This window comes from Patiria miniata, unplaced genomic scaffold (genome assembly GCF_015706575.1).
Source record: "Patiria miniata isolate m_02_andy unplaced genomic scaffold, ASM1570657v1 HiC_scaffold_7, whole genome shotgun sequence".
In the NCBI taxonomy this organism is placed as follows: Eukaryota; Metazoa; Echinodermata; class Asteroidea; order Valvatida; family Asterinidae; genus Patiria; species Patiria miniata.
This window is the reverse complement of record NW_024037074.1, coordinates 32,280,580-32,294,169: the sequence shown is the minus strand read 5'-3', so window position 1 is coordinate 32,294,169 and position 13,590 is coordinate 32,280,580. Positions and strand designations below refer to the sequence as shown.

The 13,590-nt window shown below is 39.1% G+C and overlaps 1 protein-coding gene across 1 annotated transcript in view; it reads left to right on the top strand.

Annotated features, from left to right (window-relative positions):
• The window catches only part of LOC119745498 (vacuolar protein sorting-associated protein 33B-like), a 28,841-nt gene extending 17,519 nt beyond the window's left edge, over positions 1–11,322 (top strand). Inside the window, exons 10-20 of the mRNA XM_038221874.1 lie at positions 315–388; positions 817–903; positions 1,409–1,502; positions 2,308–2,385; positions 2,697–2,761; positions 5,514–5,568; positions 6,139–6,362; positions 7,187–7,285; positions 8,311–8,404; positions 9,757–9,876; positions 11,060–11,322. Coding sequence (XP_038077802.1) covers positions 315–388; positions 817–903; positions 1,409–1,502; positions 2,308–2,385; positions 2,697–2,761; positions 5,514–5,568; positions 6,139–6,362; positions 7,187–7,285; positions 8,311–8,404; positions 9,757–9,876; positions 11,060–11,139 — 1,070 coding nt within the window. The 3' untranslated portion in view covers positions 11,140–11,322. The remainder of the gene's footprint in view (positions 1–314; positions 389–816; positions 904–1,408; positions 1,503–2,307; positions 2,386–2,696; positions 2,762–5,513; positions 5,569–6,138; positions 6,363–7,186; positions 7,286–8,310; positions 8,405–9,756; positions 9,877–11,059) is intronic.
• Positions 11,323–13,590: the final 2,268 nt, after the last annotated feature.

Here is a 13,590-nt window from a genome sequence, read left to right as displayed (position 1 = left end):
GTGTTCAGGGCGTAAATGATCGATCTGTTGTGGCCCAATGGTTACATTATTTGACTCCTTAGTCCAATAGCATGTTGGTTCAAACTCCATCAGTGGATCAAGTTGTGTTCTTGGGCCAGACACTTTATCGCAATTTCTCCTATCCAATCAGGGCACACGTGAGGGTACAGCATACGGCGTATTGCACTGATATCAAACTGCTGTATAAAAACTTGACCACCTCTTGACATCATTTTGAAGTGTTTTGTAAATTGTTTTAATCAATCAAAGCGAATCATTTTTTTATGAATAATTTTCTTCTTTGTTGTGTTTAGGTTATTGTGAGTTTGGGCCGGAGGTAACAGGCACAGACAAGAGTATGAGACTATTACTGAATTGTGAGGACCAGGTAAGCTGAGAAAGTACACCACCACAGCACAGTTGTTGCAATAACGAAATGATCTTCATTGCCAAAAAAACATTTACAATTTGTTTATCTGTACATTACCATCATATCAGTTGACATTAAGAAACCATCGCTCATCTGTGACATTCCTAGTTTTTCAAAGCCTATTTTGTGAAAGAAAAACAGGAAGCTTCAACAGTTTGAAAAAAGAAAAAGATTCAAATAGTCATATCTGGAGAACTAAATGTTCAGGATTTAAACAGATTAATGATTGAAGCCCATAATCTACTGAAAAAAATATGTCAATTTTGAAATATTTGACTCATTTTTGTGCTGTGTTATCCGATGATTAGGCCTACTTTTCTTGTCTCTAGCGTGTTTTGTTGTTTTTGATTTCTGTAACTGGTCTCTTTAATTCAAATTCCATACAGATTTTTGAAGACATTCGAGACCGTCACATATCACATGTGTTCGCTTACCTCAGCGCGCAAGCTAAAATGGTCCAAACCGGCTATCAGGTAACCACATCTGTACTACATTGTATTACATTGTATTACATTGAATTTATATTGTATTTATTCCCTGAGCCATTTAAACCATACAGATTATTATGAAATACCTAATACTTGGCTGTCAGTGAGTAACAGTCTCAAGCATCCTGTGAAATCATGGCACCTGGTGTGCTGTCGTTTTCAAGAAAAGTGCAGTTTTTGTATTAATTATCCATAGATGGTCGGCCGAACAATCGTTGAAAAAAACTGACTTTTTCAAATACTGCCCCCAATTTACCAGATTAGTCCACATTTTCTTTACAATCGATTACACATCCGTGAACGAGTACAAGCAAGCTAGTCTGGTTCCCTGATCCGACAATTCCCCAACGTACATAAATTGCTCCGTTTTGTCTTAATTAGGGTCAGGGAACCAGACTACAAGAACAGCATTATTTTCTTGGTTTTTTTTAGCATCTATGAGTACAAAACATTAATGAATCCTTGGCTGTATTTTGTTTCCATTTTGTAGAAAGGACGGGAGTTACAGAACATTGGTGATGTCAAATCCTTCGTGCAGACAGAGCTCAAAGATTTGAAGCAGCAGTACAAATCACTCACAATACGTAAGTTTTCCTTTTTTTCCCCAGGGAAAAAGGAACTGTTGTTTTTCTTAACCCTTTACTGAAACTTTGTAATAATGTTGGCTTTATAGCTTGGGCCATTATCCACAGTCAGGCCCCTAGCCCTTATTATGGCAGTGTTAAAGACCAGTCATCCGCACTCGTCAGCTAATAGTAATAATAGTAATAGTGGATATTTATAAAGCGCACGTATCCACCAGGACTGGTGCTCAAGGCGCTACATCATTATTACCCCTGCTCATTGGGCACATGAAACATTCCAAATACCATCTCAGCTCCCTGGGGAGTATACAGCTCGATGCAGCCTGTTAGGCGCAAGGAAGCTAATTCAATCACAATAACCATCTCTGCCCTCACAGGTACCCATTTACTCCTGGGTGGAGAGAAGCAATGAGTGACAAAGTGCCTTGCCCAAGGGCACATGCACCATGACCCCGCCAGGACTCGAACCCACAACCTGCAGCTTTACCCGCAGACCACGAATCAGTGCCCTTAACCACGAGGCCACAGTACTCCACTACAACCCAGTGCTTGAGAACTACTATAATGATCTCTATGCAGGGAGATGTTGAGTGGATGCATTGGGTTGCGCCGTGGCTACCATAGAAATGGCCTGAACACTGAGTAAAATGGCAGAACAAAATCATTGGAAATTTGTAATTTTTCCCCGTCGTTTTACATTTTTTTGATCAAAACGGCATGTATGAATCCCTGGTCACCGATAATAGCCCGGCCTTCAGCTGTTTACATGTAAGAGTTTAACTATATGCCGTTTGTTTTGATACAGATATCGGGGCTTGTGAACGAATACTCAACCTAAAGACCAAACAGATCAACTTCGAGGAACAACTACAGACAGAGCACAGTAAGTTTTAATTTTAGTTTCAGTTTTGACTTGCGTGTGGACAAACTGAATTTTTGACCATTTTTCTGTAAATGGCCGTCACTTCTTAATTGAGGCTTTATTTTCAACGCCGTTTTCACCATATACCCCCAAGATCTTGTAGTTTGGAAATAGCTAAAAACAATTTCAACATGTCTCTCAAATTTTGAGAAATATTCATCTGAAAATGAAGTAAACTTATTTTGGATCAATAATTTGTCGACCCAAAGATCTACCACATTAACAGCTACACCAGATGTAACTTCACATTTGTGCTTTCTTTTTGTTTTCAGGTTTGCTTGAAGGCATCAACTTGAAGGAATGCTACACGTACATAGAGGAGCAAATTGACAGACAGGTAACGTGAATAACCACTTAAGGACTATGTGCACCCATAGTAGAGGGCGCTGTCTGACCTTTTTCATTTGCCCCAGTGGGAGGGACACACCGCGTGTACGTGTACTGGGCCCAATTTCACGGCGCTGCTAAGCACAAAAATTTGCTTAGCACAAAAAAGTCTGGCTTATAAAAGCAGGTTACCAGGCAAAACTACATGTACATGTGCTGTATATTGCTCGTGATTAGTATTCAGCTGTTGTTTGGTGTAGCATGAAAATCACATGGATTTTTGGCTGATAAACTTTTTTTATAAGCCAGGCTTTTTTTGTGCTAAGCAATTAATTTTTTGCTTAGCAGTGCTGTGAAATTGGGCCCTAGTCCACAACCAGTGGCGGGTTCATGTTAACGCCAGGCACAGTGGGCAATGCATTTGAATGTCCCTTCCAGTGGTCTCCCATAACTCTCCCTTTTTAACCGTTGAGGGGGTACTTGCACCCGGTGTCAATAATAAAGATTAATAATAATAACTGGATTGATAGAGCGCCAAATTGCCAAAGGATACAAGGCGCTATAACAAAGTAATGAAAAAGGGAAAGAAGACAAAGAAAAGTGGACAGCCAGCTATGATTTTGGGAAAAGATGGGTCTTGAGAGCCTTTTTGAAGGACAAAATGCTGCTTGAACTTCTGATGGGGATGGGTAGGCTATTCCATAACCGGGGGCGGCAATGGAGAAGGCCCTGTCACCAGCCTGTTTACGTGACTTGTGGATGACAAGGGACTCTCCAGTAGTAGAACGAAGGGAGTAAGGACGGTTCTGGATTGTGAGAAGAGAAGAGAGATAATCTGGTGCAGAGTGTTCCAGTGATTTGTAAGTGTGAACCAATGTGCGGAACTGAATGCGTCGGGCGACCGGGAGCCAGTGTAGTTGTTTGAGCAGAGGAGAGGTATGGGTGTGTTTGGGGGTCTGAAAGATAAGTCCAGCACATCTGTTTTGGAGTCTCTGAAACCGAGAAATGTCTTTCTGAGAGACACCGTTTAGCAAACAGCAGCAATAGCACTGGACTATGAAGAAGCTGGACTGTGACTCATTTTTAAAACACTTTCTTTTGTATTGCTAAAATTTAAATAAAAATGTATCTCGTTTCTCAACTCAACTGTGCAAAAGGATAGAAACATCTTTTAGGATGAGGCTTTCAAAGAATATTAAACAGATAAATAAATTTTTTCAAGAGATTTCTTTGGTAGTACTTTCATCATTTTGGACAAATGTGTGATGGATTTTCTTTGTGTTCATTTCTTTGATAATCCCAGGGCAGCTGGATGCAGGTAAAAATGAATAATTCCCGTGTTTTGTTTCTCCTTGCATGAAGATTTTTGTATTTTTGTAATTGCTTCTTGTGTAGGCAGAAAAATGAAAACGATTAGATAAGTATTCATGTCATTGGTCAATTGTCATCCGACTTCTACAATTTGTTGCTGTTTTTACATTGGGAATTGCGTCCTCAAAGTCATAACAAATACAGTGTATGCAAATTGTTGATATCGATTGCTCAGATTCCTGTAGACTAATTCGGCGACATTCATTTTCTGAGGTGGAATCAGGCTCACGCGAGTCGGGCTCATGTAGTACACACGCACGCCGGGCTCCTTGGACCAATAGGGTTATGAAAATGCGCACATGCCTTGTCATTAAGAACGTCAAAATGGCTTCTTATTTTATTTGCCGAATCAGTCTATCAATCAGTGTAGATTTTACAATGCTCAGTGCACACCAGTTTGAAAATGATCTAAAGAAAAATAGGCGTCCTTTTTTTATGAAGCCATTTCTAGGGCCATTGTCTTGGAGCCTCTGAAACTGTAGGCACAGTCTAATCGACAATTTTCATATTAGTGTAGGGCCTCTGTACTCTGTTTTGTGGCAGTGATTGAAAAAATAAGGTCTTTGTTTCTTACTATAGTTTAGCTCTGAGAACCCTATCGGCTTGAACTTTAATTTGAAAAGTTTCTGAGCATCAAGGATGGTTTGGGCCTTAGTTCATTTTGTTCAGCCAAACTCACTGTGGTGCCTTTAAGGGTGCCCTCTGGTCGACCTGTGATTTGCTTGCGCCGCGACAGAACCGTCAGCATCAAGCAGAAAAGTAACGCAACAAAACTGAGAAATCGTGTAATTCTCATGGAACGAGTGGCACCTCGACACAAAATAATTGCAACCATGCTCACGATGATTCCTCGGCATACATGTGATCATGTGACATCTTCAAAATGGCGGTGCGCGTGTCGACAACAGTCAAACGATCTTCCACGTCCACATTTGTTCATTCAGCCACTTTTGCTGCATGCTCATTGGCCACACAGTGAAATAAGATGATCCAGATGCGTGCACGATGTCGTAATTTCCCACAGGTTGACTACGATTGATGTTTGGAACACTTTCCGTTGTGGCGGAGTAGCATTTCAACTAAATTAGATCCACGCCAATTGCGAGGATAGTCTGTTTTGTTTCATGTTTTGAATAGATTCCGGTAGCGGTTCAGTTTGCCTTAGTATGTGTGCATGTGTAGGTGTACTATCCAGTGGTATGATATTGGTGAGGTGTTGAGGATTTTTGAAATTGTTGAATATTCACTGTGTCCCTTGCAATGCCACCCATGCATCTTTCTCATATTGTCTTGCATACTGTGAAACATGCCTAGCATAATAGTCTGTTTTTTGCTAGTGAGCAAATTTTACATTACATTGAGTATGGCTTCTTTGTTTCTGTTTCCAAAAGGTTCCACCGGACAAAATACTTAGGCTACTCTGCCTGCTGTCACTCACACAAAATGGTAAGTCTGTGGATTGCATAAGCAAATGGTCGAGCTGCTGGACTGACTTGTGATTGGCTTGTGACTGACTTGTGATTGACTTGTGATTGGCTCCTGATTGACTTGTGATTGGCTTGTGATTGACTTGTGATTGGCTTGTGACTGAATTGTGATTGGCTTGTGATTGGCTTGTGATTGGCTTGTCATGGGCTTGTCATTGGCTTGTCATTGGCTTGTGATATTGGCTTGTGATTGGCCTGTGATATTGGTTTGTGATTGGCCTGTGACTGAATTGTGATTGGCATGTGATTGACTTGTGATTGGCTCGTGATTGACTTGTGATTGGCTTGTGATTGACTCGTGATTGGCTTGTGATTGGCTTGTGATTGACTTGTGATTGGCGTGTGATTGACTTGTGACTATTTCATGATTGACTTTTGCTTTGACTTATGATTGACTTGGGATTGACTAGGCTATTCAAATGAACTGTGAAAGAAGAATATCTTCAATGATATACTTATTCTTGACTGCTGAGTAGCTTGTGATTAACTTAGGATCGACTTATGATCTGACTTGTGATTGAACATGCAGGCCTTCCAACCAAGGACTACCAGACCTTAGAGACCCACTTCCTACAGAGTCACGGTCACAAACACCTCCTGACCTTCTCCAACCTGCGCAAGCTGGGCATGTACACGGAGCAGCCCTCGGTAGAGGTCACTAAGATGACTGCTGCTGACGTCCGGACCAAACTGACCGACAAGGCCCTGATGAAGAAGACGGCCTTCAGAATGCTGTGCAAGAAACTTAACCTGGTGAGTAATGAATCTTGTAAACTTTAGAAGACTTGGAATATAGTTTTAAAATCAGTAACAAAAACTTTAACTAGAGGTCTATGTCTGTTAAGAACAGAACATGGGGTTTTTCCGCATTTTGATTGAAAAAAAAAATGTTTATGCTTTTTTCTTCCAAGTGAAGAGATGTAAATGTTCAAATTCTTGTACAAACAAAATTCCATGACTTACTAGCTGTTTTGGCAAATCTTTTGCTTCGCTAGATACAGGACATTTATGATGACGTCACATGACCTGTGATGACGTCATCTTGATGTCTGTTTTCGTGGACCTTCTTTGCTATATGGTCTTTGTCTATGTTTTTTTCCAAAAGTGCTGTAGAGAGTGAAACATGTGAAAGTCTATGTGATTTGGGCTAGAAGAAAAAAAAGAGAAGATATTAAAAACAAAAATCAGAACAAAAACAAAGGCTTTTCCGTATTAGTTGCAGAAAAGCCAAAAATATATAATAACAGAAAAACCACATCAAAACAAATACTCTCATGACTCATCACTATTCGAAAATATCAAATCTATTGTATTTGGTCAATTTTGCTGGTCCCAGAGAGCAAGCACAGTGTCTTCTTTGTATGTAGCTTACTGACTGACTGACTGACTGTCATTTGTGAGACTGGCAGTGCTATTGTATAGGATTACCTGTTAACGAGCTAAATCTGGCCCATTGTGTAGACCAGATGCATGAAAAGACTTCAGTGAATAGCCATTCTGAATCAATTGAATAGAATTTTGTGTGGGCTTTCCTGGTCTTGTATTTCAAATCTCTCATATGTAATTTCATTTTTCAGATACCTAAATCAGGAGAAGTCAATCTTCGAAATCCTGAGGACATGTCCTACGTCTTCAGTGGAGCCTTCACTCCCCTTACATGCAAACTTGTGGAACAGGTAATTTTCTACAGTTAAAGGCTTATGCTTAAAGGCATATAGGATCATTATTACCTACTGAATTATTTTCAAAAAGCTTACTTGGATTATAGTTCGGAAAAAATGTTGCAACCTGACGCCACTTCAGCGGTTGTGTACAAAGTCTATGGAGAGTCAAGAAAATTTTCTAAGTATTTCCTAACAAAATTGGAAATGTTTCTCAGTCCCAGATTCATGTCTTATCATCATTTTTGCAATGACTAACCTTCATTGAAATGATATATGAAGAAAAAAGTGGCGTCAGGTTGCAACATTTTTTCCTAAAGTTCACACTGGTACTGAAGACCTCGTGAAATTATTCCATCTGGCTTGCTGTCCTCTAGAAGAAATCAAGGAATGTAGGTGATTTCAACAATAGGTCAATTGACTGATTATTGGAATTGAGTTACTAATACGAAATCGTGTTTCCTGATCAAAAAGTTGTGCATGGTGTTTCACAGGTCTCCAAAAGTTATGGTTATGGTTATGGTTATGGTTATGGTTATGGTTTATTTTCATATCATAGCATAAAAACATTATAAACAGGAAACTACATAAAGAATGACAAAATATGATACGAGGATCCAGATAAAAAGCATTTGCTTGTACAAGACCTGGAACCCGTAATTACAAACTAAGCTAATAAATTAATAAGTACATACGATAGGCTGAATTATATCGGGTAAATACATTTATACTAATTAAATTGAACAGAAATGAATTAACAGCAAATATATTCACATTTGTATTAGGTGTAATATCCACTGAGCTGAAACTTCAATAGGTTAGGTTTTGAGCATTCCTCTTTGTATTTTGAGTGGTGTTATAATTGGAAGCTAACAAAATGCACGAAAAACAAATGATCCGATATACCTTCAAGTAGAATCCTGGGTAGGATTCGAACCCGAGACGCCGAAGTTTGAGGCGAGGAAAGTATCCCTGTGCCAACCCCACTTCCTCTAAGGCTCAGTTAATTACTTACTGTAATGGTTATTCTTTTTTCGCAGGTTCTAGCGAAAGGTGGCTGGGCGGGTCTGGATGACGTCACCAAGCTGCTCCCGGTGCCGACGTTTGCCGAGCACAAGGCCCAATCGGTCAAAGGTATGCAAGTGCGTGTTTGTGGTGTAAATCGAGGACACACACGTGCAACATCGTCAATGAATTGAGGACAGGAACCAAATCGAGGGCGACCTCAGAGTATAAACAAAGGAAAAAGGGAAGAGGAACAATAGAAAATCCTCGATTTACACCATAAACAAACCTGTGTATTCACGTGCATGCGTTTGCGTAAATACAGTGCGTGTGGGGTATGCTCAAAGTTTTCTGGGTAGCGTTGCCAAAGTTCCCAAGACTTTATGGATTCATGTAGTTGATAGGGATGTATACCTGCAATGCAGCTTTACTGCACTTAACACACAAAAAAAGTTGGGGGGTATGCTCGAAATTTTGTGGGTAGCGCTGCCAAAGTTCCAGAGACTTTATGGATTCATCTGATTGATAGGGATGTATACCTAGAAATGCAGCTTTACTGCACTTAACACACAAAAAAGTAGGGGGTGGGGGGCCTGATCTTCCTTACTCGCAGCAGAAGCTGAATTGCGAAGGACGCAGTTACAACATTGTCGAACAGAAGGCATATAATGGCGCCTTTGGCAGCCGCCATACTACTCATGTCTGATCACGGAGCACAGCAGGATCGAAATGTTGATTTTTTTGCGGAGGGACAACCCATAGAGAATCAACGAACAACTCTATTCACATATGACCCGAGGCTGGAATCGAATCGGGCCTAAGCGGTGAGAGGAGAGCGCTTTGACTCACCGCGCAACACATGCCACTTGGAAAGGAACCGGCTGTATTAGGGGAGTAAAAACCAAATCCACTCCTGAACCAAGCCTACCTACTGTCTTGTAACCAGGGGCCAATTTCACGGTGCTGCTAAGCACAAAAATTTGCTTAGCACAAAAAAAGTCTAGCTTATAAAAGCAGGTCACCACCCAAAACTCCACGTGATGTATATTGCTCGTGATTAGTATTCAGCTGTTGTTTGCTTAGCATGAAAATCGCATGGAGTTTTGGCTGGTATCCTGCTTTTATAAGCCAGACTGTTTTTGTGCTAAGCAAATTTTTGTGCTTAGCCGTGCTGTGAAACTGGGCCCTGGGCTGCAATTCATTGAGACGCTAAGCACAAACTAAGCCGTGTCTGAATTACTTGGCCACGGCTGGATATAACACGCTTGCCTATGGAAGCGGCTGCAGCCACTTCCCATAGACCTGTGTGTAATTTAAGCCGTAGCCAAGTTAATTCAGACCAGCAAGTATGCTAAGCAAATTCCTGAACAAAACTAAGCGGGGAACCATTCACAACTACTAAACATCACATAACATTTTGGCTGGTAACCGGTTTTTGCTCTGCAAATCTTTGACCTCTAACCTTTGATCTGTTGACCCAGGTCGGGGCAGCAACGGACACCACCAAGTTGCACCATCAGAGAAAGTAGTTCTGGTTTACTTTCTCGGCGGATGCACATATGCCGAGACAGCAGCGCTCAGGCTGTTGGGCAAAATGAAGGGTAGGTGTGTTTGGGAGGCGTTCTGGCAAAATGAGGTAGAACTCGGCAGAGGTTGAAATGAGGGTTTGCAGGGTATTAGGAAAGAGAATCAAATTCGCCTAACAATACTCTTTTTTTTTGCACTTCAATCCGACATTCCGTTGAGAAGTTGTGGCTGTTTAAATGTTTTATAAATAAATAAATAAACTGTTTTATTTGCCAGTTTGAAAATTTTTAAACTTGGTGATATTTATTTTGTTAATCTGGCTAACTTTATGTTCAAATACTCTCATAATTTATTACCACAAAACATCCAAACCTTCTTTTTACCTAGTTCTTCAGTTCATCTTCACCAGACTCGTGGTTCAGCTAAAGGGGATCTTTTTGTGAAACCAAGTAGAACTGAGTTTTTTAAAAAGAGTGTCTTTCATAAAGGGGTCCTATGCTGGAATGGTTTAAATACAGAACTTAAACAGACAGCCAGTTTTTCATCTTTTTGTAAAAAACTAAAAAATAGTATTACTGATTTATACACCACTTAATTTATTTGTATTATAATTTTTTTTTGATTTTATTTAATCCAAATTTTTTGATCTCTATATATCTAGTGCCACATCTCACTCATGCATAACATGTCCTTGTCCCCATTATTTGTATGTATTTTTGTCCTTGTGCCAGTGTATTTTGTTTTTGTCTTCATAGGGAAGTGGAACAAAAAGCAATTGCTTCTCCTTTTTCCTACATGTTAACATCACTTCATTATTTATTTATTATATATTGCCATAGATAATTTTTTTGAACAAGTTGTGTAAATGATGAAAATTGTTATTACATTTTTTGTTTCAATGATGTTGACATATAATAAATGTATCTGAACTAAAATGTCAACAAAAGTAAAATACTGAGAAAAAGGCCTTTCAAATTTTGAGTTTTGTGTTTGTGAAAATGAAAGAATGCAATTTCTTTTCCTTTTCAACTCTTGTATTCCACAATTTTCATACTATTACTTTAAAATATGTGTAGTAGACATATCAAAGGTTAAAAATATCCATAAACCTGATAATCAAAGCCCGTGCCCAGTTCCGTCTTATTTTGCCAGAACACCTCATACATGTATTTGTTTCTCTTTACTGTTTATTAAAATGGAATCTCTGAGAAAGGGACCACTGAAAGCTACCATTGTTTCTTTGTACCCATCATGCAGGGTACCAGTTTATCTTTGCCACGACAGCCATCACCAATGGTGCTGCGCTCATCGGTTCCATCAACGACGGCAAGAAATAAAAATCTTGGACCCGTTCCAAGACCTTCCAGGTGTGATTAGTGGCGATGCGACCATCGCCCTCTGTAGTCGGCTTCCAGTTAGCGAAGGGATGACACTGAATTTAAACTGAAACCGTTGCCGCTTTCTGACTTAAAGTCCATGTGACATAGCACCTATTTTACATTGCATTAAATTGTAATACATTGCATTACACTGTATTACATTGTATTACATTGTATTACATTGCATTACATTGTATTACATTGTATTACATTGCATTACATTGTATTACATTGCATTACATTGTATTACATTGTATTACATTGTATTACACTGTATTACACTGTATTACATTGTATTACATTGTATTACATTGTATTACATTGTATTACATTGTATTACATTGCATTACATTGTATTACATTGTATTACATTGTATTACACTGTATTACACTGTATTACATTGTATTACATTGTATTACATTGTATTACATTGCATTACATTGTATTACGCTGCATTACATTGTATAGGTCTCTCTCAAATGACGTCACTTCCTACAGATTGCAATGCGCATCTGCTTTTGTGCATACAATTTTTGTGATGCACTTCAGCTGCACAGCGTTTCGAAGAAACTTCGAGCAAAACTCTTGAGTGTTTAGAACGTTTTGCACACTGCGCGCATACGCACCTGACACGTTGAATACGCAGTTGTAATTTTCCTCTGAAGGTGGCGTCCTTTGAGAGGGGTCTATTACATTGTGTTTATTCCCTGGCTGTGCTTACTGTTAGTGAAAAATCCTCACTGTAGGAGAAAAGTCTGTGCTTATGGTAAACATATTTCACGGGTTAGCAGCTTTGTATTACATTGTATTTATTCCTTGTAGAATACATAAAACCATAGGGTGCTAGGGCAGTTAGGGGCGGTACAGGGATTTTGGGCGTTACAGGGAGTAACAGGCAGGACGGTTTGGGGTGGTACAGGGAGTAACGGGCAGGGCAGTTTGGGGCGGTACAGGGAGTAATAGGCAGGGTGGTTTGGGGCGGTACATGGCGTCATAGGCGGGGCAGTTTGGGGGAGTAATAGGCGGGGCGGTTTGGGGCCCTATAGGGACCATAAATGCTCTATTGTATTTTGTTTGCAGGCCATAAAAAGTATGTGATTAACTCGATTTTCAGATTCAATTAAACTCGTATTTTATGGATTATAAAGCAGCGGGCAAATATAAGAAGATATCATGACTCTAAATTTTGCAGAAACTGATAAGTATTCAGCAAAATGAGCCAGAAACTGTGCAGCTTCAACACATGGGCAAGTGAATAAAAATGATTAAAAAAAGTGTGCAATATAAATGTTGAAAAGTTTTTGATTGTACTGTTATTGATGCAACGTGCATGTACTTGTTCCAGTGCTATTTTCTATAAATGTTGTAATTGAATATTTTTATAAATAAAAACTCCGAATTAAAATTGATTTAAAGTCATTGTTTTAGAAAACAGTTTATTCATTTACATCATTATTTCTTCCAAATTATTTCAGTTCAGCCTACCAATAATTGTGAAATTCAGCAATGTATTTACAGAGTACAATTTTGGAATAATTTAATACACGGTGAGAAAAAATATGAAAGCACACTTAGTGAAGATATAATCCACACAGTACATTATTGTCTTATCGCAGATTCAGCTCAATTTCAATAAATATGTCATAAACAATTAAGAAAGTAATTACAAGCCTCATTCAAGCCATTTCCGTAAAAAAAAATCATAATTGTTTAACCTTTACTTTTAGTCCACACTTATTCAAAAGTCAAGAAGTTATTTTTTTAACAAACGCATTTTTGTTGTTGGGAATAGGGAAAGATGTTGAAATAAACTTTTATGTAAAAACAAATCTGTTTGAAATTGTCCCTATTTGAAAGACCTCAAGTTCTCTTTAACTACTACTAACGTTTTACTCTGTATGCCTTAAATACCAATGTAATTACTTTATCCATCAATTAAGAAAATTGAAACAGAATTTTCTTCATGTGAATTTACATCTGATGTTTCTTCATAACATAGTGGTTAATTTGGAAACATGATCTTCCAAAATTTGTAAAAAAATAACAGCGTTGCTGTTGAAACCCCTCAGCCAGAGTCAAGTTATCATCCCGAAACCATTAACCTTTAACTCAACATGGTGACCTTGACCTTTGACCCCAGAACCAGTTCAAACATGCCTGTACCGATTGAAAACCCCCTACCGAATTAGACACCAAAATTTCATTTCTAACTCAAGTTATCATTCGGAACCATTTACATTTAACTCACCATGGTGACCTTGACCTTGGACCTTTTGACCCCAAAACCAATCCCAGCTTGCCTGTACCCAAAGGCAACCCCCTACCTAAGTCAAACACCAAAATCTCATTTCTTACTCAGGTTATCATCCGGAAACCATTTACATTAAACTCACCAAGGTGACCTTGAC